Source organism: Centropristis striata, chromosome 16 (assembly GCF_030273125.1).
Source record: "Centropristis striata isolate RG_2023a ecotype Rhode Island chromosome 16, C.striata_1.0, whole genome shotgun sequence".
Classification (NCBI taxonomy): Eukaryota; Metazoa; Chordata; class Actinopteri; order Perciformes; family Serranidae; genus Centropristis; species Centropristis striata.
The window spans coordinates 28,534,803-28,562,351 of NC_081532.1; the positions used below are offsets into that span (position 1 = coordinate 28,534,803).

At 37.7% G+C, this 27,549-nt stretch overlaps 1 protein-coding gene across 1 annotated transcript in view; it reads left to right on the forward strand.

The window, feature by feature from the left end:
• ltk (leukocyte receptor tyrosine kinase) overlaps nucleotides 1–27,549 on the forward strand; it is a 78,914-nt gene that overhangs the window by 15,112 nt on the left and 36,253 nt on the right. The window contains exons 2-10 of the mRNA XM_059353483.1: nucleotides 7,692–7,790; nucleotides 9,466–9,615; nucleotides 10,435–10,663; nucleotides 16,900–17,039; nucleotides 19,860–19,994; nucleotides 22,656–22,805; nucleotides 24,039–24,139; nucleotides 24,630–24,790; nucleotides 25,533–25,627. Coding sequence (XP_059209466.1) covers nucleotides 7,692–7,790; nucleotides 9,466–9,615; nucleotides 10,435–10,663; nucleotides 16,900–17,039; nucleotides 19,860–19,994; nucleotides 22,656–22,805; nucleotides 24,039–24,139; nucleotides 24,630–24,790; nucleotides 25,533–25,627 — 1,260 coding nt within the window. The remainder of the gene's footprint in view (nucleotides 1–7,691; nucleotides 7,791–9,465; nucleotides 9,616–10,434; nucleotides 10,664–16,899; nucleotides 17,040–19,859; nucleotides 19,995–22,655; nucleotides 22,806–24,038; nucleotides 24,140–24,629; nucleotides 24,791–25,532; nucleotides 25,628–27,549) is intronic.

Sequence of the window (27,549 nt, forward strand, 5' to 3'; positions counted from 1 at the left end):
AGAAATGGAAGTGAAAATTGAATATATTTGGGTTTTAGACCGATAAAACAGGCCATTTAAACTTTGTGCTCTGGGAAATTATTATAGGGCATACTTCACTGTGTTCATACATGTATACACAATATGATTAATGAATCACTTGAGAAAATTACAGTCAGCTTAATCAACTATGAAAGTAAATGTTAGTTACGGTCCCAAATCATAATAGAAGCAAGTAACATACAGGAAGGATGAAAAATATTATCACTAGAAACTTTGTGAAGACTTTCAAGTGCTTCAAACCAAAAGTTGTCTGATGGCAAGTTTTCCCTTTATGAAAATGAGAGTCTGTCGCTGTGTCTCAGCCCTGTGTGGCAGCTGCCCTGTTTGGATTTTGGACAATGACTCACAGAGAGCTTTACTTGTACCACTATTTGCTTCTTTTCCACAACTGTCATCATGTATTGTCACAGATTATTTATTTTATCCTTCTTTCAAAAGAACTCACACATAACACTGTGGTTTTGGTTAAATCTTAAGCTACTATGTTATTCAGTAATACTTGTAAAAAAAAAACACCTTGTAATTTTAACCGAAATAAAACAGTTATTGTGTTAACATTTAACAAGCTTTGAAAAGGTCTTAAGACCACACAATTTTAATTTATGCCTAAACTTGGCGTGTCACCATTAAATGGATGTATAATTGCAGTAGTTAAACTGGGTTAGCACAGATGGGACACAGCTGTTTGAAAAACGAATAAGCCATGAATGAGCCTTGTATCTGATTCTTGTTTCTGTTGCCTTTAAACGTGACCACAGTCCTTCCACATAACCTTAATGATGTGGTTATCATTTAAATCACGACAATGAAGGTCCCATAGTAGTCATTTTAACCCAAACCCTAATCTTTCCTTAATCTTTTCTGCCTAATACTGACCAAACTTTAACCAGAGTGCTGTCACATGTTAAAATCAGATTTGTCAACAGTTTTGGGAGGCACAATGCCTCATATTGACTTTCTAAAAGCTCTGACTGTTTTTAGTTCCCCTTAAACCACTTTATGATATTTCCTGTGGACTCTGTCTGGTAATTGTAGCTGTGTGCACACATGGTAGGTGTGAACCTGTGTGTTTATCTGTCCGGCAGCCTGGTGCTTTTTCTCTATTTTTTACAATGAGCTCCACAGAAAACAATTTGTGGATGACTCACTGCATATAAAAGTGCAACACCTACCATGCAAGTAGTCCTCTGACCTGAAAGGCTCTGGTAAATGGCAAAAATGGATGGGAGCACCATCTAATGCTGTCAGTTTTACTTTAGTGTCACTGTTGCGATCTCACAAGAAAGCACTCGTCTTATCCTTTGTAGCCAGTTGTTGTTCAGTAAGGAGCTTCCCCAGCGAGTTTGGAGACATGTTTTTGACAAAGCTTTGCAAACTTCTGCTCAGGATTTGGTTTAGTGACAGACACAACATAAAGAGCCACCTTCTCCGTCTGAGGCGACGCCTTGATCTCGCTGCATACTCTTCCACGAAGCTGTGCAAACATTGACTCCTCGTGGAGAGCAAATGTTTATGGGTGAAAGTCGTCTCAGCGTGTTTTGCTCATAAATGAGGTAGCACGTTCTGTGACACACTTGAATGTGCTCATAAATACACACTTGCAAGCAATTACAAAGGCTTAAGCAACGATGTCAACAAGAAGTATTTCATGTGAATTAAAGACGTGAAGCTTTACTTTTGCACTTCCTCTCTGGATCACTGTTGTGTGTATGTGTACATGCTTGTGTAGGTGCATGTTGTTGAGTATAATGTATGCGTGTTTTGTCTGTGCTTCATTGCCGTCTGTATTTGTTCCCTTGTCAATGACTCTTCTTCTAAGCCTCCATCTGTCTTCACAATTGATGCAGCAACGTTGTCGTTTAAAGTTTTAGATCACGGCTCTCTGTTGAGCTGTCATGTGTCTTTCCGTTGGGTAATGAGGGATTTGAGGAGATCAAGACTTTGTTAAGCAGGCAGAGAGAGATGAAGGATGGCTCTCAGGTGGTGACTCAGCAGCATGAACGATATGGAGATGGATTCATGGCCTTTAAGGCTCCCATATTATCCTTATGATTTGTTAGAAATATTTTATGTGTGTTGGCACACATTTTACCATGTGCAAAAGGCATGCAGCATTCCTTATTGTGTTTAAATGTTGCCAGTGATGATCTGTAGCAGGTCTTGGGGAGTACTGATGCATATGTGAAATTTTTTTTCACAAAGTCTTTTGTAGCTCCAGAGGGAGCCGTTTAAAGTCTGATAAATTATCATCCAGTGATGCCCCTTGAGGCTGAAGACTTTTTACAGTTTGAAAATGAAAAAAAGCTGTTGCAAAAGTTTTGGAATCAGAAAGAAGTGAAGTAGGCTGCTCCTCATCTGTAGTCAAGGCAAGTGGCTCGAAGCTCCATTATCGCCTACTAGCAAATCAAATGACATTGTTTTTTGCATTGTTGATTAGTGCTAATTAGCAATTTTTGCATGCCAACACACTCAGTTCAGATGAAAAACCTGATTTGTTTTATATCCGACCGCTACATCAGCATGTTACCATGATTGCCACTGAAAACTATTTACAGGATACCACTATCATGAGCACATGAAGAATGGATGCGATTATTTTAAACTGTTGAAACTGGTTCAAAAACAGTATGCATTCAGCAAAATGTCGGCCTTATCATCGGGTTATTGATCTGAGACCTGGAGCTGCTGCGCTCCAGGCTTATTTGACCTGACAGGCAGCCATTATTCACAACAACAATTTTCCAGAAATCTGTAAACAAGCCAGAGTGTCTTTGTTGTCACACATTTTACTGATTAACTAAATCCCCTGTGGGGAAAATTAAACAAGATTGGAATATAGACAGAGGAGCTGAGACCTATTACTGGTGGTCAGGCCTATCAGTGGCAAAGGGAATTCAGCTAATTTGCTGCCTTTTTTTTTATCAGAGAACAACATCAGATTAGATTAATTTCTTGAGCTGCTCGGGATCTTCAATTTCCACCACAATGCCTGAACCTTAAAATCAACTCAACCAAACTGTAACCAGCAGCAGCTTTCTCTCAGAAAACTATTGGAACTTGTTACAGACTTTGCCTCAGGAAACTAGTCTTAAACTAAGACAGTCTGTTTTTTCCTACAGAACTGACACCATTCAAATTCAAACTCTGTTCAGGATTATAAGTACTTTATTCAAAGCCTGAAACAGCAGCCAGCATTCTGGATTGTCATCAAAGTAACTAGCTGCTGTGCTGGCAGTTCATTGACTCTTTTATTCATCAAGAGAATGCCATCTTTTGCCAATTTTTCCCTTCAATTTTTTTATCCAAGCTTGATATGGTGAAAAGGGAATGAGAGGAAATACATGTAATTTTGAGTTCTAGGGAGATTCCCAAAAATAAGTGTTTGCTATTTTATGTTTATAATACAATGTTAATGTTTGTTATTTGGCTGAATCCCCCTCTTTAAGGACTATTACAATTTTCCGGTTTCCGTATTCAGAAATCTATCCATAGCTGCTTTTATTCCATAATTACATATGAATAGCCAGTCTGCCATTCACATTTATGTCGCCTCTTGGTCTTCATCATTATCATCACAAACTGCTTTTTATAAACTGTCTTCCTAATATCTTAATTTGTTCAGCTTGACCCGTGTGACCCTGCCTTTCAGCCTCTAGAACACAGTCATGTCACTGTTCAGAAGGCCTTAAATGGGTTAAGTTGCAATGACCCACTGAGACATGATCATCTCCGTCACTGTCTACTGGTCATGCTAGTTAGTATGTTCAATGAAATGTCACGTGTAAAGTGCCCCCCTCCCCCTCTCAGCTAGTTGTCCAGAACAAGACCGTGTCTGTGGGTTGTTTGTTGTGAGTATTTGGCCAGTCCACAGAGCCTATTTCTGGATCAGCTCTGTGCTTCATACATCCATCTGCCTACTCTAAGCATGCCACGTTCCCAGCATGCACTACTTTCCATTACATTCCATCCCATTACACTTTAGATGAATATTATAAACACATGTTCAGCTGTAAATCAAATTATTTTCTCACTCTTCTGTGTGGAGTTTGCATGTTCTCCCCGTGTCAGCGTGGGTTCTCATCGGTTACTCCTCCCAAAGTCCAGAGACATGTATTTAGGTTTTATTGGTGACTCTTAATTTCCAGTAGGTGTGAATGAGAGTGTGATTGTCTGTCTCTATGGTAGCGTTCAGACTGCCAGCCAAAATCCGATTTTTAGCCCATCCAGATTGGAACTGGATGGCTCTTTTGAAGTCTGAACAGTCACAAATCACATGAAATCCGATTTTTGCAAACCGGATCGACACCACCTTCGGGAGGTAGTTTCAGATCGCATTTGGACAGATGCGTCTCAGTCTGAACCTCCAAACACTCAGATCGGTTTTGACTGTCCGTGACGTCACTCTATGCGGCACGCGTAGCGCGGGCAGCGCAGAGACGAGGTGTCCACCGGCAGCCGTACCCGACTCATACGGGCCGACGGGGGCGTCCATCCACCCGGTTTCTCCCCTGTTGGGTCTCAGATGTTCTGCACCTCTACTGGACAGTGATAAGGCCAATATACTGAGGTGACCTGCCTCCATCATGATTGTTGTTGTTCTTCTTGTCGCCGTCGCAATTATATGACGTCAGACGATCTGACGCCGTTACTACAGCAACCTGTCAGATCAGTCAATAATGTGGCCCAGTCTGAACTGGGCCTTATCCGATTTGGATACTTGCTAAAAACAGTGTGGACAGTCAGCCCTAAAAATCAGATTTGAGTAGGAATCTGATTTGAATCAGATTCGCCTGCAGTCTGAACGCGGCCAAAGTCAGCCCTGTGATAGTCTGGAGACCTTTGAAGTCATGACAGTGTCTGCAGCTACTTTTCAAGGCTAAAACATACTCAAAAACAGAGACATTTGTTTGTTTTCTTGAGGTGGCAAGAACAAGAACAAAGTTCCTCATCACAGCGTTCAAATCTCTAACCAATCACACAATAGCTGTCGGACACCGCACAAGAAAAAAGTACCGCCCAGATAATGGGTCAAGAACAAGCTGCGAGATCTCCAACCAGGCTCAATACAGCATGGACCAATTACAACCCATATTCCAAAAACGTCGAGACACGGTAAAATGCAGTGTTTCCCCTCGTTTACAGCTTTTTGGGGGGGTTGACGTGACATATTTTCCGACGCTTTCTGTCCGCTGGTGGGACTGTGCTCACCTATCTGTGTGAAATAATCCGGCAAAATGTATCAAATGCAGTTTCTATCCTTGAAATGAACTAGTTTGTTCATGTTGTAGAGCACACATGCCTGAGAGAGAAGTTCAAACTCTGCTTACTGTCTCTGCATGAAATGGCCTTGAATGTCAGACTGACAGGTTTTTGGAGTATGTGCTGTCATATGTTTGACCATCTGATCTTAGTTAGAGCATACTGATGCCTTATTACTGCTTATAAAGCGTCTTGCCTTTTGGCATGAGCACATGGTAATAACTGAAGGCGTCTTGTACAGAATATAGTTTCACCAAACTGACTATTTGGGTCCTGATTTTGATTCAGATAACTGAACTTTGGGTATCGGCCAGTACTAAGTACCGATCTGATACAAGTGTTTAACACATAAACTGTATTTGTCACTAAGTTGAAAAGACTCGCATCATTCTTTTATGCGTAACACAACATCAGGTTTGACTTACACATTGATTTTCTTACTTTGTAAAACAAAATGTGGAGTAACAGACAAGGGACAAAGACTGGGAAGCAGACACAAGTGAGAGAGGCTGAAGTCAGGCTGAGGTTGACTGGAGGGGAAACAGGTTTTAGCTAAAGACTGACAGAACAGGAGCAGGAATCAAAAGACTTAAAGTGAGACTGACTACATGAACAGAGTCTATGATCTGGCAATATGGCGGTCTGATCTGGGCTACTCATGATCAGTTGCAGCTGGTTGCCTGACTCACACACCCGTCTCCACTTCTGCAATTAGACACACCCTCACACGGTCACACAAGGAAAGAGAGAGAGAAAGATGCTGCAGGCGAGGTGGAGAATAAGAATTCGGGACGGTTTATATCATCAGTTGAACAGGAAACACAGCATTCGGATCTTAATTTCCACAACCGGGGGTACAGTTGGAGGGACATGGAGGGAAACCTTTGATCTGTCCACACTGAGGTGACACAAAGCTGGTTTAAAACCGCTCTTTAATTTTTTGAGAGGAACTGCAGCAAGAATATGGGCTAATACAGTGGATCAGTTGGTAGAGTTGGTTGGCCCCCAACCGAAGGGTTGGCGGTTCGATCCCTGACCGATGCGGCCTACATGTCGAAGTATCCTTGAGCAAGATACTGAACCCAAATTGCTCCCGATGCTGTGTTCATCAGTGTGTGAATGAATTCCCAATGGTGGCAGGTGGGTTTAGGGTAGCCTCTGCTTTTAGGGTAGCCTCTGCCACCAGTATGAATGTGTGTGTGAAAGGGTGAATGAGCGCAGTCTGTAGTGTAAGGCGCTTTGAGTGGTCGCAAAGCGACTAGAAAAGCGCTATATAAGTGCAGGTCCATCTACATACTCTGCAAGAACAGAGACATTTGTTTGTTTTCTCAAGGTGGCGAGAACATTTAGTACTTAACGAGAAATTCCACTGCAGAACTCCTGGGAAGTCCTCATATGGACCTCACACTGTAGCACACGTCACATGCTACGCATGTTGGAGACCACAGTTGTCAACAGTTGTGATGTGTCGAGAACAATATGCGAGATCTTCCCCCCCAAAAAATTCATTAATTCTCTTCTCGCAGCCCTGGGAGAGATAACAAAACAGAGAGAAAACATCCTGTTCTTGCAGAGTATGTATCAGCCTTAACCACAGAAAACAAAGTACTGCGACAAAGAATTTCTCCTTCAGCTTCAAACACATGAGCACAACTCCAGGCTTCAGATATTACGACGGGCTCTTCTTCGCTGCAGTGGCTGGTGTGTGTTTCCGGCGTAAATCAGTCGTTCTACAACACCAAGTATATTCAGACACACAGCTGACAACCACACAGCTGCAGTGGGAGCTTAGTGGACTGGTGCAAGTCTGCAGCTGCCTGCGGGACACGGAAAGGATTAAGTTGCCTACTTGTCTGTTAACTGTTAACAGTTAATGATCTGTTAACAGAGTTGCTGACAATTACTTCCCCAATACATCACCTTCCATGAATTCAAGGCATAGTTTAAATAAATGTGTCGGTTTGTGTAGAAAGTTGCTGCGATTTATTTTCTTTAATGCACCTAACGAGTGAGTAGAACCTCTATTTGCTCTATTAACTTATGCTATATTAAATGCCTACATTAAAAGGAAATACAAATCACATCTAAACTCACATTATGAGAAGAGGGCCTCCTCGACACGTCTATCACAGTGCTGCTGACACATGTAGACAGACACTCATTCCCCCTCACAACCACAGCTACAGGTAATCTACAGTCGCCAATTGAATGTGTCATTTGGCATGCTTTGTAATTTTTTCTCAATTTGCACTGCAAGTTTTTCCATCAGCTATAGGCAGGTTGTTATTAGCCTCCTCTGTTGGCTAGGGTAGGGTTTTTTTTATGAATGACATGCCCTCATTAGCAAAACAAGTTGTGTAACCTCTGTTGGTCTGTCTGTCTCTCCTCAGTCTGCAGCACCTGCCACGCTCTTTTGGACAGATTTCTGGAGGAGCACCTCTCAGATCAGCTGTTTCCTCATCATCTGGACTCAGAAGATGACAGCCAAAGTAAGAGTTATGCACTCACACAAAGAGAAAACATTATTTCAGTGATTACCTTATCAGTGTAACTAGTGATTGATTTGAGTGAAAAGTGGTTCTTATTAAAGGGCAGCAATGTAGGGCTGCACAATTAATCGAATTTTAATCGTAATCACAATTTTGTCTTCCCACGATTAAATTTACGTGATCGAGCCATATTTAAAATGTATCATTCTTTTTTTTTGCAAAACAACTCTAGCGCTCCGTAAACTACTGTCTGATCACGTGCCTCCGTGAGCCAATCAGAGCAGCTTAGTTTCTTGAATAAGTATTAATTAGTATTCTTGAATTTGGCTGAATATCGATATACGATAGATATTTTTATTGCAAAGTGAGAGCAAATGTTCAGTCAAAGTCAAAGCCAAATATGACATGTCACAAGTAGCACCCTTAATATGATGGTAGGGGAAACACTGCTTATTGTGCTAATGTGTGTGAATTTGTTATTATTAATAACAGTAGTAGCCTAAAATAACAACAGTTATCTCAAATACAGTGTTGAGAACCCATTAGATAAACTAACCCATTTTGTGAAATCAACAAACAAGCGTGATTATTAATCGTGATCTCAATAGTGATCAAAATTACGGTTATTATCATTATGGCCATAATCATACAGCCTTAAAGCAATGACTATATTACAGCAATTACTATATTGCCGAATATCCACCACAAGAAACTTGGGACAAAAATCTGCTCAATGTGAAGTTGTTAAGGTCATCAATGCTGCTGTGTTAGATTAGAAAGGAGCACATAAGCAGCATGCTGACATGAGGAAAACATTTTTAGGTTATTTGGGATCAAAGGAAGCTCATTTTAGTTGATTTATGAAATGCATTTCAATGAAGGAATAAGGATTTAATCCTACGCCTCATATTTCCCTCATTTATCCCGAGAGGGATTCCTTTGGCTGTTTGCAGGATTAGCTGTAGAGGCATTTTCCTCTCCAACCATCACATGATTTCTCTTTATTACTGTTCATCAACCCCCAACACAGACCGACACACAATTACTCAAAATTAACAAAGGGTCTGTCTGTTTGGCTGATAGGCAGATTTTGGGATTCAATTAGATTTAGAGGACATTAAGGCCATGAACAGTAATAGCTAATTTTGGGGGAAATCACAAATGCTGTTTGTTCTTTGGTCATATTCTCATTTTTTTTTTTTCCGCATGAGTTGTTTTTAACATCAAAAGTAATTTTACAAAAGGCATATGTGGTCAAAAGTACTGTTTGGAATTTGTCAAATCTCAAAATAACATACATACAAGTAGTATAAAAGTATTTTTAGGCAGCTATAAATGACACATGTCCTTCTTTTTTCATATTCAGACATGTAATGGTGTAAAACTTTGGATAGAAGAAAAAAATCCCACTTTTATTACCATGAACATTGCAATTTTATTCAGATTTATTATAGTGTTTCCCTCAGATCTTTGAATGAAGGTTGTCACAATAGCAACAATTTACACTTCAGCACAATACTAGTATAAAAGTAGTGCTCAATATCTATTTCCAAAAAATCTAATTGTAGAGCTGTTAGCTTTGTCAAAGTAACGATAGTTTTGAAAATCTTACTTTGAATATTTACCCAAACCAAAGACTCAATTACACCTACGCTGTCATCTTTCTCTCTTTCAGGTACCTCCTGTGATTTTGAGTCACTCTGCCACTGGACTTTATCAAATCACAGCGACCAAAGTGACTGGTCAGTGGCGGCGCCACAGCAACCAGAAAGTGCTCAGGCGAGGACGATGCCTGTGGCTGACCACTCAGTAGGAAGCGCTGACGGTAAGAGAGCAGAAGAACAAACTAAATGAGTGCTTTAGGATACTGCTCATGCCTTTTTCCTCTATAATACGTATTAAGAGGTTAGAAAACCCAGTGATGGATGGTTGCTCATAGCTCTTTTGAATCAGTGCATCTCCCTTGACATACACTACTGGTCAAAAGTTTTGCAGTAATGCACATTTGCAACATTTAAAATTCTTTATTGAGCATGATAGTGTTTTGAAAGTAAAAAAAAGATTCAAAATCACATTTTATGTTGGACTAAAGGACTAAAAAAAGACAGAAAATGACCAAAAAAAGACACAAAATGACAAAAAAAACACCAAAAGACACAAAATGACTAAAAAAAGAAACAAAATGACCAAAATAAGACACCAAATGACTTACAAACACATGAAAAGAATTAAAAAATGGACAAAATAGCCCAAGAGTAGAGTAGAGTTAAGTTGTTAACCCATTTCTTGTTCCCTGAAAAAGGCCTACTTGTATAATTCTGAAATGTACATTATCTTTCAGTTTTGGTTAAGCTTACCTTTTGTTATTTACCTCTGGCAGTTCACCACTTACCTTTGTACCCTTTCAAGCTGTTCATTTGACTTGAACTGCTTGAATTTCAATAAAAAACTGGAAAAATTGGGGTGTTCTAAAACTTTTGACCGCTAGTGTATGTTTTGATTTTGTGCTTGATATATCCTCATGCCTACTCTGAGATTTGTCCTAATGTGGAAGCATTTATGAAATGATTTATAGGAGTGACAGTATTATGAGGCTGCTATAATAATAATAATACATGAAATGTCTACTGTTCCATCACTGTAGGGCACTTTCTTCTCCTAAGCCCCTCCCCTGCCACTGAGGCCTCCGGGAGATGCGAGTACCATTTAACCAGCCCAGTGTTGCCAGGAAACGATGGCCACTGCATCCTACAGGTGGCCCTGTATGTGTCCAGCCTCGCAGCAGGGAACCTCACGCTCCTCATCAAGCCAGTCCACTCGGGTTCGGCTGTTCACTCTGTGGTTCTCAACCCCAGGAGACATGATGATCGCAGGTCAGCAAACCCACTCTGAACAGACTCTCCATGCCTCTGCCATGCCGTTTGTGTGTAATAGATATTTTTTTTATTGTGCAGCAAAACATGTCCATTTAGTTGGTGTAAAGAAAAAGCAAAGGCCTTCATCTTTACTGATTGAAGTGCTTGTCAAGTTGAGGTCCAGTCTTTGAAAAAAATAAAAGGGAACTTATATTAACTGCAATGAAACGTGACACAGGCCTTCAGACAGAGCAAGGGCACAGAAACTAATACATTTTACTTCTGTGGTTCTACAGTTAAATAAAGAAAATGTTTCTTAGCTGTCATGCTGGACAAACGGTAGAATAGTGCCTGTGTGGGGCATCAGTCCCCCGGGTATTGTTGGAAAATGGGGACAGGTATTTCCCATTGATCTAATGCTGAAGTACAGGCATCTTCAGAGCAGCTAAAAGCATTCATGTGTCTCGATGCAGACTCTGCAAATGAATTCATATATAATTGGTTAGGACAGAAGAGGGATGGATTGGCATATGCAATAAGTTTGTACATTGGCTTTGTTAGTGTCCTCGCAGTAATGGACGAGCAATTCCATTATGAGACACACACAGACATTTCTTTTATTCAGCTGACCACTCATGGCATGCTAAACTGTACACACCATCTATGTGACACATTTGTGACTGATTTCAGAAGTAAGCAACTGTCCTGATTGAACCTTTTTTCTGAATGTATGTGGTAATTGCCCTAGGAATTGTACACATTATCCTCATTTTCTGTATGTTCAGGACAAACATGATTTAGGCTTGGGCTGCATCTATTTTTTCATACCAGCATAGAGAAAAAGATGCATAGCATTTGAGGATATTTGTATTTGTGTGGAAACAAACCCTTTACACATCGACTCATGTAAGTGTATATTATGTTGTACCTTTGACATCATCGCTGTATTTGTAGAAACGGCCTGTATCTATTATGTGCAGAGTAAAGCTCAGTGAGTTCTGAGAATAGAAAACAAATCTGTAGTGGACCTGTGCTATGATGGGCTGAATGGCAAGAGCAGAGCTGCTGTATGAGGCCCAGCTTTGTGCAACTCTTGTTCAGGCTATTGAATCTTTTGCAGAAAGCTTTTGTAGCTGTACAAAACTCATTCATTCACTTGAAACTGGTTCTTAATGCCGATAAAACAAGGCTTATGATATTTTCTAACAGTAAAAAATTGCCTCAAATGGTTCCCCCAGTGTCCACTCTTGAGGGCAGCGAAATAGAGTTGGCTCATATGTATAAATACTTAGGAGTCTTTATTGATGATTCACTCACCTTCAAGCCACACATAGAAAATTTTGTGAAGAAGCTGAGGTTAAAATTGGGTTTTTATTTTCGAAATAAGTTGTGTTTTTCTTTGTGCATTTGTTTACTCTGCACCTTATGCATGGAATATGCTACAGAAAGAATGGAAATTAACTGAATTTGTTTCTTTGAGCACTTTTAAATCCAAACTAAGAGTTATTGAGGCCAATTCCATAACATGCACTTGTTTCTCATGATGAGTTTAAGGTCTGTATGTTATGCAAATATGTAACTGTATTCTGTGTTTGCTGCCTCTTGGCCAGGGCTCCCTTGAATAAGAGGTTCTTAATCTCAATGGGATATTCCCTGGTTAAATAAAGGTTAAATAAAATAAAAATAAAAAAGTAGTGGCAGATCAGGTGGGAAAAATAATAATGTATAACAGACAGATGTACTTTACTGGGGCTGTGCAATATGGACAAAATCGTCTTTCTCATTTCTAGATAAAGATATATATCACAATATACCATGTTTTCTGGTATTTCAATAAATAAATAATTAGTCTAAATGGTAAATGGTAAAGCTCGGTTTTACAGTTTTAACTGAAATTATTGAGAAAAAAAAAATATTTTCAGCTCTACTCTTAGTATGTTTACATGCAGGCACACAGAGTAATCAGCAGTGGTGGGAGAAGTATTCAGATCCTTTGCTTAAGTAAAAGTACTAAAACCACACTGTGATATTACTTGACTACAAGTAAAAGTCCTGCATTCAAAACTTACTGAAGTAAAAGTACAAAAGTATCAGCATCAATATGTACTTAAAATATCAAAAGTAAAAGTACTCGTTATGCAGAATGGACCCACTCAGATTGTTTTAAATAATCTAAATATATTATTGTATTATTATTTTTGATGCATTTATTATTCATTTAACTACTTAATATACTGTTATGAGATTAAATTGAAAAAAGTAAAATCTCTTTAAGTTGATGATGTTTTTTATATTAAATTTTGACCTGAAAATTAACTAAAGCTGTCAGCTAAATGTAGTGGAGTAAAAAGTACAATATATGCCTTAAAATATAGTGGAGTAGAAGTATAAAGTTCCATAAAATCGAAATACGCAAGTAAAGTAAAGGTACCTTAAAATTGTACTTAAGTACAGTACTTGAGTAAATGTACTTAGTTACATTTCACCACTGGTAATGAGATTAAGACAGTAGTTTGATTTCACTACACTGGGGTTTTACTATCAGCACCATTGTTGGGGTATGTTTAAGGAGCTGAACAACAAAGCACACTAAATAAATGAGGAAAATACTGCACAATGCTGTTGAAAAATGCTCCTCACAAATTACTTTAACCAACATTTGTCTTCCAAGTAGACTTTTACACATTAGTCTGCACCATTATTGTCCTGAGCTGTATGCACTAATGTATTCTCGGCAATGAAGCTTCAAGGTTGGAGGAGTTTGTGACTGGAAGATTGCCAGTTGGAGTCCCGTTTGTTAATCTCATTGAACTGAGTGCTAATGTAAAGTGTAAAAAACAAAATCACAATCCTTAAATAATATTTCTCTCAAGATATTTTTAGAAATTTGAGTCAGAATACGTTTTTTATAATCAGTTTAGCCAAGCTGTTCGGAAGTTATATCTGAAAGGGTTTTTTTCTTACCCTGCTTTTTTTCCAAACCTTATCTGATTGGTTTTGGTGCCTAAACCTAAACATTATGTGACATTAACAACGTGATGACAACGTGTGTTTAAAACACCAATCCTCACATTTACATTCATGCAAATACAATGATTAAGACCTTGTATCACGGTAACGTGATATATGATTACTTTGAAAAATGATAATTTATCATACTGAATTACCCCTCAGCCCGAGGTTATATGGGGAGCTTTTGACTCGTCGATGTTTGTTTGACAAGCTGTATTTTTTGGACTTTGTGGTTGGTGTGCACAAGGAAACACTAACTGTGCACATGCAACTATGGGAATGTGATTTCTGCTGACTGTATATGAACGATGGCGGAATATAAAAAAATAATACATATACATACATTCTATACACATACAAACATGTATGCTATTTTGCATTTATTATTAATATATATTTGTTGTACTGTTTTCCTGACAGTACTTTGTATTTTACAGATTTTGCACATTGAAGAAATTTCAGCAATATTTCAGCAAGTTAAATAGGTTGAATAAGTTGTTGCATGTAGTGGTATGAACATCAATGAATAAATATATTTAAATATATGCAGAGATATATACAGTATAGTATAAGTGGTATATGACATATAATATAGAAAAATACAGAAGGCCTAATACAGGCCCAATGTGGTCAGATGTACACTACTGGTCAAAAGTTTTAGAACACACCAACCTTTCCAGAATTTAATTGAAAATGATGCAGTTTAATGTCTCAGTGTACTCTGAAATTAATGCACATTTGCAACATTTAAATTTCTTTATTTAGCATGATAGTGTTTTGAAAGTAAAAAAAAGATTCAAAATCACATTTTATGTTGGACTAAAGGACTAAAAAAAAGACACAAAATGACAAAAAAAGACCCCAAAAGACACAAAATGACTTACAAAGACATGAAAAGAATTCAAAAATTGACAAAATAGCCCAAGACTACATAGAGTTAAGTTGTTAACCCATTTCTTGTTCCCTGAAAAAAGGGCTACTTGTATAATTCTGAAATGTACATTATTTTTCAGTTTTGGTTAAGCTTGCCTTTTTTTATTTACCTCTGGCAGTTCACCACTTACCTTTGTACCCTTTCAAGCTGTTCATTTGACTTGAACTGCTTGAATTTCAATAAAAAATTGAAAAATTGGGGTGTTCTAAAACTTTTGACCGGTAGTGTACATGACAAAGGAAATACAATTAACATGCTAGCCAGGCCTTCATAGTGAAGAATGAACACTTTTAAACAGCATTTGTTTACAGAAAATTGCCACAAAGTAACCCTGATTTCCGAGCCGCTACGGGGTTTGCGTTGATGTAAACTTCAATTCAAGTAGGTTGCAAAAGTTTTTCAAGGAGTAAAAGTCTTTACTTCTGAAAACAGCGGAAGGTTTAATTGGGACACAAACATGTTTATAAAGTGTGGCCCAAGAGGTTTGTTTTTAATAAGTTTCAGTGAATGTGAAGGAAACAGCCCTAGGTCACACTGGCTTTTGTTATATTCCAAACTGGTAGAAGCAGGTGTTAATTTTATTCTTTTTTAAGATCTGTTGTAAACATGAAAAATGCTTTCAATATTTGTTGTTTCTGCTAAGGCCTGCTTCGCCAAGGATGTTCTGATTTAACACTGATAACTAAATCAGGTTTGGAGTGCTGCAGCTAACCTTTTTGTTATTTTAGTGTGCTAATACCCAGTGGTGGAAAGTAACTAAGTACATTTACAATTGTGATGAAGTTGTACTTAACTTGAGTATAACCATTTAACTGTAACTTTATACTTCTACTTCACTACATTTTGAGGCAAATATTGTACTTTTTACTTCACTACATTTAGCTGACAGCTTTAGTTACTTTTCGGGCTGAGATTTAACATAAAAACATGATCAATTTAAAGTGATAAGACATTTGTTGAAATTAAACCTCATAACAGTATGTTAAGAAGATACAATTAATCCTACCTTGACAAAATTACCATGCTGCTTACATAAATGCATACATAATAATAACAATCCAATAATATATTTGGAACATTATTAGTATTTCCATTTCATGTACCTTTATACTTCTATTCTGCTACATTTTACAGGCAAATGTTGTACTTTTTTTATTCCACTAAATGTAGCTACCAGCTTTAGTTACTTTTCAGGTCGAGATTTAATATAAAACATGATGAATAATGATATATTATATTTAGAATATATAAAACAATCTGAGTGGGTTCATTCTGCATAATGAGTACTTTTACTAGATACTTTAAGTACATTTTGCTGCTGATACTTTTGTATTTTTACTTGAGTAAGTTTTAAATGCAGTGGAGTAATTTCACAGAGTGGCATTAGTACTTTTACTGAAGTAAAGGATCTGAATACTGCTTCCACCACTGCCAATAACATTAGCTTATGTTATTAGCCATGACAGCTCAGTTACTGGTATATGTCAGCACCAAGGCTGAAAGTCTCAAGCCTCTCTAATTGTTACTTATCCGGATAGTTTTGTTTTGTGCAATATCTCGAAATGTCTCCATACAAGAGTGGATTCCCACAGCAGGCTTTAAAAGGCATTTCTCTGTGATTGCTTATTGCTTGTTATTGTGCACCTGTATGGTCCTCCGCATCTAAAGGTCAACTAAAGAAATTACAAACTGCCCAGAACAGAGCTGCCAGGTTGGTTTTACATTGTTCCATAAGAACAAACACTATCAGTATGCACCGTCAACTTTCCTGGTTAATGGTAGAGTACAGGTTGGCGTGCAATACAACAAAAATTTTTAGAAACACTGTCTATTCTTTTCAACCTGTTTTCTTATATAACCAAATTGTCAGATGTGATCAGGTTCATTCTTATGTGACAAGGTCAGCTAATGGTGGTCAGATGACCATGTTACCATGTTCAAAATCAAATGCATTAAAGAGAACAGTTATTTATCGTGCTATCAGTTATTGGAATAATTGCCCACTGAATATACGTGAACTGAATAGTAAAGTATCTTTTAATTATTACTTGAGAATGCACTATTTAAATTTGTGAGTAGTGAATTAACATATTTACTGTATGAAAGTGAGAATTAATGTAATAGATATGAATGTAATAACTTATTCGGAATGATTTCTGATGACGTGTATAATAATGTCTACAATGTTTAATTGTTAAGTGATTTTTGTTTTGTCTTGTGGACCCCAGGAAGACTAGCTCCTCCCACTTTTCGTGACAGCTAATGGGGATCTTTTTAACAATAAACAATAAACAATTGCTTGGTGCAGGGATGAGTGGGAGGTCCTGGAGACTGAGATTGGCCCGGTGGACGAGCCCTTCCAGGTGACCCTGCTCTACACTTCCTGCTTGGGGGAAGGTGGAGCCACTGTGGCTCTGGACTCTCTGGAGTTCATAGACTGTGAAGCAGGTGAGTTCATCTTGGTCTTTTAGAGCTCTGATCTACTGATTTATGTTAAAACAAAAGCCATAGCTGTTTGCTTGAATAAACACCTTTTACCAATCAGGAAAAAACAGGGTTGTGTTAAGATTAAGATTTCCTTTATTAGGCCCACAAAAGGGAAATTGCCAGAGTTACAGCAGCAAAGTGGATAGCAAAATAACAAAAAAATATTTAACAGCAGTATAAACTAGAAATATAAGAGAGGTATTAGCAAAGAAACAAGTAAAACATTTTTTAAGTATTTACAATGTACAATGTAAACAAGTAGAAATATAAAAAGTATTAACAATTTAAACACAAATGAAATAAAAGCTTAAGGAACATTATATATAATGCAATATAAGAGTCAGCAGTTAGATATGGACCATTGCACAGAGAATATTGCACATTAAATTACATTTTAAAAGGTAGCCTGAGTGTTCATAGTGCAGTGATTGTCAAAGTCTGATTTTTGTGGTCTACTGGCAGCAGTACTGATCTGTCAGTCTCAAAACGATGTATCACATAGATATAAAAACATAATAAGAATAAAAATACAAAAAATAAGACATATACATACATTCTATACACATTATAAACAGTATTAAAAAAGCAGTGCCCATGCATACTCAACAGGGTGTTTCATACACCACCACTGTTTCCTTTTAAATAAACATCCTTCTACATTTTCTTGGGCAGAAAGTGCCCCCGCTGTCAAAACTTCTTCACAGTAGCATTTTGTTTTTAAATTTCGTTGGTAGCTTGAAAGAGAGACACTGAAAAGATTTACCTTTGTAGATCAATTAATTATTAAAATTCACTTTGCTAAATGTTTAATGCCTAAATTAAAACAAATCAAGCAATATCCCATTTTCTGTGATTTGTGGGAATACTATAATTAGCTAGCTAGGATTTTTTTTTTTGCACCAATCCAGCTATCACGGAGGGATGTGCTCGTGTGTCTGCATCTGCAATCACAGAACAATGGCCTGTGATTGGCCAGAGTCTCCTGTCACCGGCGAGATTGAGTAAAACCAGAAAAAAAGAGCCAAAAGGAAGTGCAGAGGTCTAATTTTCCCTCATACGGTGAAGCGTCCAGTCGAAATGAGTAAGCCAGGACTGGTGTTTTAACTACTTTTTAATGGGTCCTATGTAGGTCATAAATCAATGTAAAAGCTAAGCAGGAGGTAAACAGAAAACATAACAATAAATTAGCTTTACTCACATATTACACAAGGTTTTACCTTCCTTTCTTACTCTGTATGTACCAAAAAGTACCAAAATATATCTTCACATCAGCAAGACACACATACATATATATATATATATATATATATATATATATGTGGTTGTTTTTTATTACATCTCTGGGTCAACAGGCAATACAAAAATAAAAGCACAATAAAATATCTAATGAACATGAACTTTACCTTGGGGTCATTACACCTTACGTTAAAAGGCTATAATGGAAATTTTGCCCAATGAAAAGAAAAATGAAGGTTGTGTTAATCCTTCTCATCTAACACTCAACAAATAAGTGCATATGTGTATTTAGACAAATAACCAACTATTCCTGTAAAAAAACATTTCCAACTTCAGGGTTGAATGACTTCTGAATGTAGAATATATATATCTACAGGTGCATCTCAATATATTAGAATATCATGTAAAAGTCTATTTCCAGTAGTTCAAGTCAAATAGCCCCAACCAAGTATTGAGTGCATATCGATGAACATACAACTTTTTTCAGAGGCCAACATTAGGTCTTTTGTAATATTCAGGGGTTTTTTGAGACACTGAATTTTAGGTCTTCATTAAATGTAAGCCATAATCATTATAATTAGAAGAAATTGAATGAATTAAGACATGAAAAGTTTGTGTAATGGATCTATAAAATGTGTTATTTCCACTTTTTGAATTGAATTACTGACATGAAAAAACTTTTCTATGATATTCTAATTTTTTGAGATGCACCCGTATCCTTTATTTAACCAGGTAAAAGCCTCATTGAGATTAAAAATCTCCTTTTTAAGAGAGACCTGGCCAAGAAGGCAGTTAGTTACAACATTAAACACAGTTATCACAGACATTAAATAACAAATAAAGCCATCAGAACAACACTGAGTGAGCATCAGAGCCTGATTATATGTAGCAGTCACACTGACCAAGGGAAGCGATTTCTTGGTCCTTTAAAATCAATTTGAGTTCCCCGACTGTGATCAGCTCAAGTCCCTTTGCAACTTATGAAAGGGCTTTGATGAAAGGGCGTAACTAAAAGCTTTCTTACCTAACTCAGTTGTCACTCTCAGCACCAACATCTGTACAATATTTTGAGAGCGTAGACCACATTGGGCCACATGTACAGTATGTACACAGGTATGAGGGGAGCAGCCTAAATATAGATGTGAAGATAAAAGCTAACCAGTGAGAGAGCCTGCGAACATACAAAGACGGCATTTCAGCCGTGGCAAACAAAGTACAATTATGTGTGCAATTTTCCCAGCCAGTAATGAAACGCAGAGCACAATGATAAACACAGTCCAACTTCTTCAGGCTCTGATTAGTTGCATTCACAAAAAAGTAGAAACCTGTTATGCTTAGTTCTCCATGATGTAGGGGGGGGTGTTATAATGATAATAATAATAATAATGCATTTTATTTATAGGCGCCTTTCAGGACTCTCAAGGTCACCTTACAATAAACAATTAAAAACAAAACAATAATAATAAAACAGCAATGGCAATAATAATAAACAACAATGAAACAATTACAGTATTGTATAATCGCTGTGTGGTTTCTTGGTTGCAGAACACCCGCTCATCGGGCTGGACGATTGTGGGGATTCTTTCCTTTGTGAAAACTCAGGAGGCTGCATCGATCAGAGTCAAGTGTGTAACTTCCACACAGATTGTCCTTTAGGAGAGGATGAAGGCTTCATATGTGGTGAGTTGGGTGTTTTTTTTTTATGAAATCACAGCATGAGGAATAGGAAGCTGTTTTGAAGGAAATTGTGGCCTTCAGTTTCTATGAGTAACATTTAAAAAATGCATTCATTCAGTGGGCTTTAGGGGTTGTTTCATGATGAATCATTCTAAATTTGATTTGATCTGAACTGATTCTGATTCTGAGTGGGAGTGTAAAAAACAACATGAAAAGCAAAAGATGTGTTTGTGTGAGTGCTTTAGTTTGTGTGATTGTGGGTGGAGAGTTAAGTGGGGCCAGCATACAGTTTAGAATTCACAGTTTTTACTGAAGCAGAATATGGGGCTACTGGCAGGCTATACAGTCATGGAAAAAATGATTAAACCACCCTTGTTTTCTCGTTGCTTTCTTGTTCATTTAATGCCTGGTACACCTAAAGGTACATTTGTTTGGACAAATATAATGATAGCTCATTTAAGTTTAATTTAAGAGCTGATATCTAGCCATTTTCCATGCTTGTCCTGATAATGATTTTAGTTATTATCAAGAAAACCATGAAAAATGGCTAGATATTAGTTCTTAAATTAAAGTCCTTTGAGCTATTTTGTTGTTATCATTATATCCAAACAAATGTACCTTTAGTTGTACCAGTCATTAAATGAAAAATAAATTGAAGGATGTTGGTCTAATATTTTTTTCCATGACTGTATATATATAATAATAATAATAATAATAATAATATCTATCTATCTATCTATCTATCTATCTATCTATCTATCTATCTATCTATCTATCTATCTATCTATCTATCTATCTATCTATCTATCTATCTATCTGTCTGTCTGTCTGTCTGTCTGTCTGTCTGTCTGTCTGTCTGTCTGTCTGTCTGTCTGTCTGTCTGTCTTAAAATAACATCTTATAAGTTTTTTTTTTTTTGTTGGAAATTCTTTTGCTATATTCTTAGGAATTTGATGTGCCTTGCTTTTTAGTTTTCATAAGAAGATACGGCCCTAAAAATGTCTGTTTTGTTAATTATGTTATGAAATATCAGAGTTTTCAAAGAGCCAGTTCATACCTTTCATTTCCCCTCACAGTCTGAAATATAGCCAGCTTCCACTATCCTATCTTTGAAAACATCAATCATTGAGCACAAAGACACACTTGACCACACTAAGAATCAAAAGGCCTTTAGTGCTTCAGCCTGTCGTTAAATCAATGGTGGGGCAGTGCTATTTTTACAGCTCTTGAGTTGTAGATTCCCTTCTGAGTGGTGTCACAGTGGTGGTGTGATAATTTTCAATGGCTAGCCAAGAAAATCGATCTGGCATGATTGTTAAAATACTCTTTTAAAGGGAGGCTTCAATAGTTTATAAATGGCTTTTTTGTCATCTTATCCAAGAGCCGACAGAAAGATTGATGTCAATTTTGTTTTGTGTTTTGTTCAGAGGAACAGCTCTATAACATGTGCCTCCCAACATCATATATTTGTACACAGTGTGGTTAAAAGTAATAGTTCATTTGGGGGAATTTGCTTATCTGTTTCCTTTATGAGCGTGAGAAAGAAGATGAATACCAATCTGAGCAGTTCACATGCAATATTAGCAATACAAAATTATTTGGCCAAAATATAGCACATATTTATGATGTTTTTAGGTGAGAATGTGGTTGTGTAAACTCCTAATGTTGTGCTCAATTGATCAAAATAGCCCTTTTTTATCATGCTTTTGAAATTTGCCACTGGCTCTGAGATCTCAGATCTCTATTAAATCATTATATTTGAAGAATTTGTGCAGAAGTGCTGTCACAACTAAATGCAATTTAGCATCTAACTATCTAAGTGAAAGGAGCTAAAAAAAAACCCAAAAGTGGTAAATAAAGTTTAATGCCCGACATGGTGGCTATTATCAGGAATTAATAGCCGACATTGTTGGATTGTTTTCTCTATGGAGGCCATTCATTCTTGATTAGGGCCACATTGAAGAGCAATAAACTGCTTATACCATGGTCACTTACCAAAGAAAAACCACAAAGACTTTTCATTTATATATTTCCTCCCCAGAAACCAGAAATTGTCCTTTTATCTATCTATCTGATTAAAAAAAAAAAAAACAAGATACAGCTTATGAATCACTGAGATTTAGAGATGTTAGAGGTTTAAAGTGGCTAGGCGGACCACATGCACATATTTTATTTGATTCTTGGAAGGTAAGTCAATAAACATATTTCCCAAAGTATCGAACTATTTATTTAGCATGTGTAGACATACATTTAGATAATGAGATATAGAGGTTGGAGCTACAATGCCTTGCATCACTGTGATGTTATTGTGTGTTGTATATATTTTTATATTTTTATTTTTAGGTTAATTTTCCCCCTGCTGTCAAGCTTAATATACATATTTTTTTGTGCTGGATACAAAAAGATGAAATTGTTATTTTTTTGTATCCTGACACCGCAAGAGGCCAACCAAGCTTACGAAAAGTAAAGGAAACATGCCCAAACAAAGAGACTAACACACATGAAAATATATGACTCCTTGAAGGATAATATTTGTGCTTAGCTGATTTCTCCTAAATGCAACACTTGCTTTAGAAAATGATTGGTCAAGGGGAGAATATTGAATTTTTAGCAGCTGTGATCTCTGTTTTAGTGGAATATGATACCACTGTTTCTTCTCCCCAGGTGCTCTTCCATTTGGCTCTCACTGTTCGTTTGAACAGGATGAATGTGGGTGGTCTGCATCCAACCGTCACTCTGCATGGAGAAGGATCGCTGCAGATGAACTCCCAGAGAAAGAAGACATGCAGGGTGTCACTCTGCAGAGCACACCAGGTTGGCAGTGTGTGTGTGTGTGTGTGTGTGTGTTCGTGTGTGTGTGTGTGTGTGTGTGTGTGTGTGCTCGTGTGTTCGTTCGTTCGTGTCTGTGTGTGTGTGTGTTCGTGTGTGTGTGTGTTTGTGTGTTCGTTCGTTCGTGTGTGTGTATGTGTATGTTCGTGTGTGTGTGTTTGTGTGTTCGTTCATTCGTGTGTGTGTGTATGTGTGTGTTTGTGTGTGTTTGTGTTCGTGTGTGCGTGTGTGTGTGTGTGTGTTTGTGTGTTCGTTCGTTCGTGTGTCTGTATGTGTTTGTTCGTGTTTGTGTGTTCGTTCGTTCGTGTGTGTGTATGTGTATGTTCGTGTGTGTATGTGTGTTTGTGTGTTCGTTCATTCGAGTGTGTGTGTATGTGTGTGTTTGTGTGTGTATGTGTGTGTGTGTGTGTGTGTGTGTGTGTGTTTGTGTGTTCGTTCATTCGTGTCTGTGTGTATGTGTGTGTTTGTGTGTGTGTGTGTGTGTGTTTGTGTGTATGTGTTTGTGTGTGTATGTGTGTGTATGTGTGTTTGTTTGTGTGTGTGTGTGTGTTTCTGTGTTTCTGTGTGTGTGTTCTTGTGTGTGTATGTTTGTGTGTGTGTTTATTTTCTTGTGTGTGTGTGTGTGTGTGTGTGTATGTGTTCTTGTGTGTGTATGTTTGTGTGTGTGTTTATTTTCTTGTGTGTGTGTGTGTCTGTTCGTGTTTTTTGTGTTCGTTCTTGTGTGTGTGTTCATGAGTGTGTGCGTGTGCAGTAAATGTTTAATGATCTTATTAACAACTCGTGGTGTGGAGAGATGGAAGTTAAATACTCAAAAATGTGAAGACAGATCTCACATTCCTTCTGTTTTGTTTTTTGTTTTTTTTGGGGCTCAAACAGGCTTTTCATTTATTGTTATTTCTAGACCCAGATCATGATAGGAATACCTCGTAGATTCCTACCATATGAAGTTACACCCCGTGACCATAAAGAATTCATATGGATCGTTTAAATCCAGCTGCAGAACATATTCGTGCTAACAGAGCTTCCAAATTGCTTTATTTTTAACCCAACGCAGGCTGCTGGTTGTCGTCGAGCAATAAAACTTTCAAAATGTATGGCTTTAAAGAATACAGGATTTTAACTACATTAAGTATAACTGCATTTGCGATGTGTATTATTTTTACAGTTTGTTTTGTGCTGGTTGGTGTTCTGCTGTGTAACATTTATGTCGCGCCCCAGGGCACTTCTTGTTTCTGCAGGTAAGAGAGAGTAATTCTCTTCGAGAGGCGTCCATTCAGAGCGCCTCCTTCCCTCCTCCAGTCTCTACTACTTCCTGCCAGGTCAGTTATTTAGACAGGCGCAAAAGTTTAATAATTTTGTTGATACGTTGTTGATCCTTCTCCATGTTTGGTTGCTCCTGGCTACAAAGGCACTTGTTAATATTAGTCAGATGGCTTAGCAAAATAAAGGGGTCAAGCTGTCCATCACCATAAGTTCAAGATTGTGGATTGGAGATGGCAGCCATATAAAACCTATGAGAACCAATATATCTTCCAAGCCAATTAGAAGGTCAATCTTGGTGTCAAAATATACGTTTTCTGGGTTAAGGAATCCATTAAAGTTATTGAGAATATCACTAGATGATTATTTGATCAAACAGATATGTTAATTTTGGCCATGTATCTCCGTAATTTTCAACTCAGTATCTCAACCTAAGCGGTTGGACATTATTTAATTTAGGTCATATACAGTGCATGTATTCTGAATAATGGATAACATGCATACATATATGCTAACTCCTTGCTATGTTGTGCCTGTTTTTCTGTACAGATGCGTTTCTCTCTGTACCTGTACGGGGACTTTAATGGTTCATTGCTGGTGTCTATCGAGGAGAATGGGACCACTGCTGCACCACTGGTCTGGGAGAGAAATGATCAGTGGACGGACGACTGGGAAGATGTTGCCCTGCAGCTGACTGGCCTTCATCATGGGTGCGTAAAGTGAAAATCAAAAGGGTAGAGGAGCAGATGATTGTGTAACACTGACATGCTACAGCAAAAGGATCAGTCATGGTCTCTCCTGATAAGGTCAGCCCTATCATGTAACTGTACCCACCTGATTTTCCTTGCTAAGCAGACCTGTTTTCATGTCAGGTTCTGTGATATTCACTTTTGGTTATACAAATACAATAAATACTTTATATTTTTTAATCAGACTTATTCTCTGCCACAAGCTTGTGATGGGCCGAGGTAATAGGCATAAGGAGTCAAAGGTGGGTTCTGCAAAAATATGGTTTTATTTAAAAAAAAAAAATGAAATTAACTCAGGCTAACTCATCATTAACTTATGAGAGAAAACTTAACTAACTTTACTAACTGAAGACAAATGACAACATATATAATGGCTGATAAAACTATTCTAGGAAGAAAGAAAAGAAAAACACTAGCAACTCAACTACAAATTTAACAAAACAGGAAAATTAGCATATCAATATAGACATTTATGTAATTAACCTGAGCAAAAAGCAACAACAGCCCTAATGTACTCTAAAGAGAAAAAAAAAATCAAAACTATGAATGAAAGGATAAGTGACGTGGAGAAAAAAAAGTATTTAGTGTAACCTTTAGAGAGCTGTAGTGTGTCTACTGAAATCACATCAGACGTGTGGTAGCAGCTGTGGCCGTCACAAGGCTTTTGTCTTTAAACACAAACATGATATTTGCTTCGCTCCAGGTTCCACGTCAAGGTGACAGCTGTGTGGGGAAAAGGCTCCAATGCTGATGTCGCTCTTGATGACATCGCAATCGGTGCAGCCTGCTTCGAAACAGGTAAGCTGATACGATAAAATGCTACAGACTGTAACAGAAATGTTCAGTTCTGTGTATCTGTGGCAATAATTATGAAAAACCAATACCAATAAAAGTTAAGTTAAGTCAAGAGTCGCTTTCACCAGGAGGAGAAATCACATGAGTGTGTCCAAAGTGATTGGTCACACTAGGTTCTCCTTCCCAAAGGTCTGTGTTACATTGAAATGAAAAAGTATCATATAACTACTTCACATGCTGCACACATGGACAGTTGAATTGATAAAAAAACAAACACAATGCAAGTTTGGCTATTAGAGTCATACTTGCCACTATTTGTTTTGAGTCATATAGCAACTGGCCATCAATAGATAAGGAAAAGCTTATTTTGATCAGCAAGTTGAGCTTCAAAGTCCTGCCAGATGGGCTTCTCAACAAGACCAAGGTTATGCTGATGTCGATGTGAGCAGAGTTAAAAATACAGGTTGACTCTCGCACACTGTCTTACTTGCAAGGCATGGAGCTCTGCGTTAGTTGAGGCAGGATACGGTAGTCTAAACACTGCTGCGTTAAATCTCCCTCCACCACCCCAAGCGCCACCTGCATTAGTCAGCGCAACAGTATTTTCTAGGATGAATTGTTTGCAGTGTTTGTAATGTCTGCAAGTGTCAGTAACATTGCATATAACATATCCAGGTTCTGTTCTGCTTGTCCCAGGGAGATTAAATGTTGCGCTTTCAGCCCGGATCTGTGGCATGCTGCACAGATACTGCTGAGAGCAGAACCCACACGACCAAATACAACTGTACTAACCATCTTGCAATAAATGGTTGAAATCTATGACGAGAGTATTCCTGACAGAAATATAATTATTGTAACGCTTCAGGTGCTAGACCTTCATCAGGCAAAATGATGTGAACGGAGTGTGAATGGAGCTACCACCAGAGTAGACCAAGTCTTAAAAACCATTTGCTAATCACAGAAAATGCGAACCGTTGCGTAAGGCCAGTTAAAACAGTGGAGGATAAATGTCTGCATCCCATTCCCATCTGTTTCGAATTGAAAATACAAAACTTGTACGAGAAACAGAAAGCGCAAATAACAGAGGATTTGGGACAGATTGCGATAATTGCACTTAATAGAGAATTCAAAGCAATCCCAGGCACCTCAGGGTGATGGTGCATTCGTTTGACCAGCAGTAGGAAAGATAAGTTCCTGGATGCAACTCTAGCTCAGTGAATACATGTATCGCCCTCTTACTACTGTGTTACTAATTGATTTTCAGTAGTACATTTACATACATTTGCATAATACAACTGTATTTGTCCACTAATATGTTGATAAAGGTACAAAATACTTAATAAAAATCTCCCTCTGAAGTACATTTTGAGCAGAAAATAAACTCATGTCATGATGAAATATTTCATTCAATTTACAGCCCTAATCTAGATATTTCTAACTATTGTTGTGCTCTTGTTGTAGATCTAAAGTTCATCTTTCTTTGGTGCACTCCTACAGGGCATCTCTAATCAGCACTTGTGGACACAAAGATTGCTGTTCTGCAAATGTTATACAAGCTCATTAAACTGCATCTGTCTTATAAGTGTTACCTTCACTGCTCATTACCTTTAAATTATCTGTGGACTTTATAAAATCAGTCTTACTGAATGAAACAAGAGCAGAGGGGTACAGGGAGTTCTCCAAACTGCTGAGAACTGTTCTTGAGTCTGTTGTCTGTCGCTTTGCCCTGCAGCGGCCCTAAATCATTTGTTTGATGCTTTGTTTCAATTGTTTTTGACATGAGGGTAGCCAACATTTATTGTTCTGCTAAAAATGTTCCACCGCAATACGGCGTGAAAAATGTGTACCAGTAATCCTCTTTCAGGCGACTTGTTTTTGTTATTGTCTCACTTAAGTGGAAGAATATAAATTAAAAAAAAGCACTT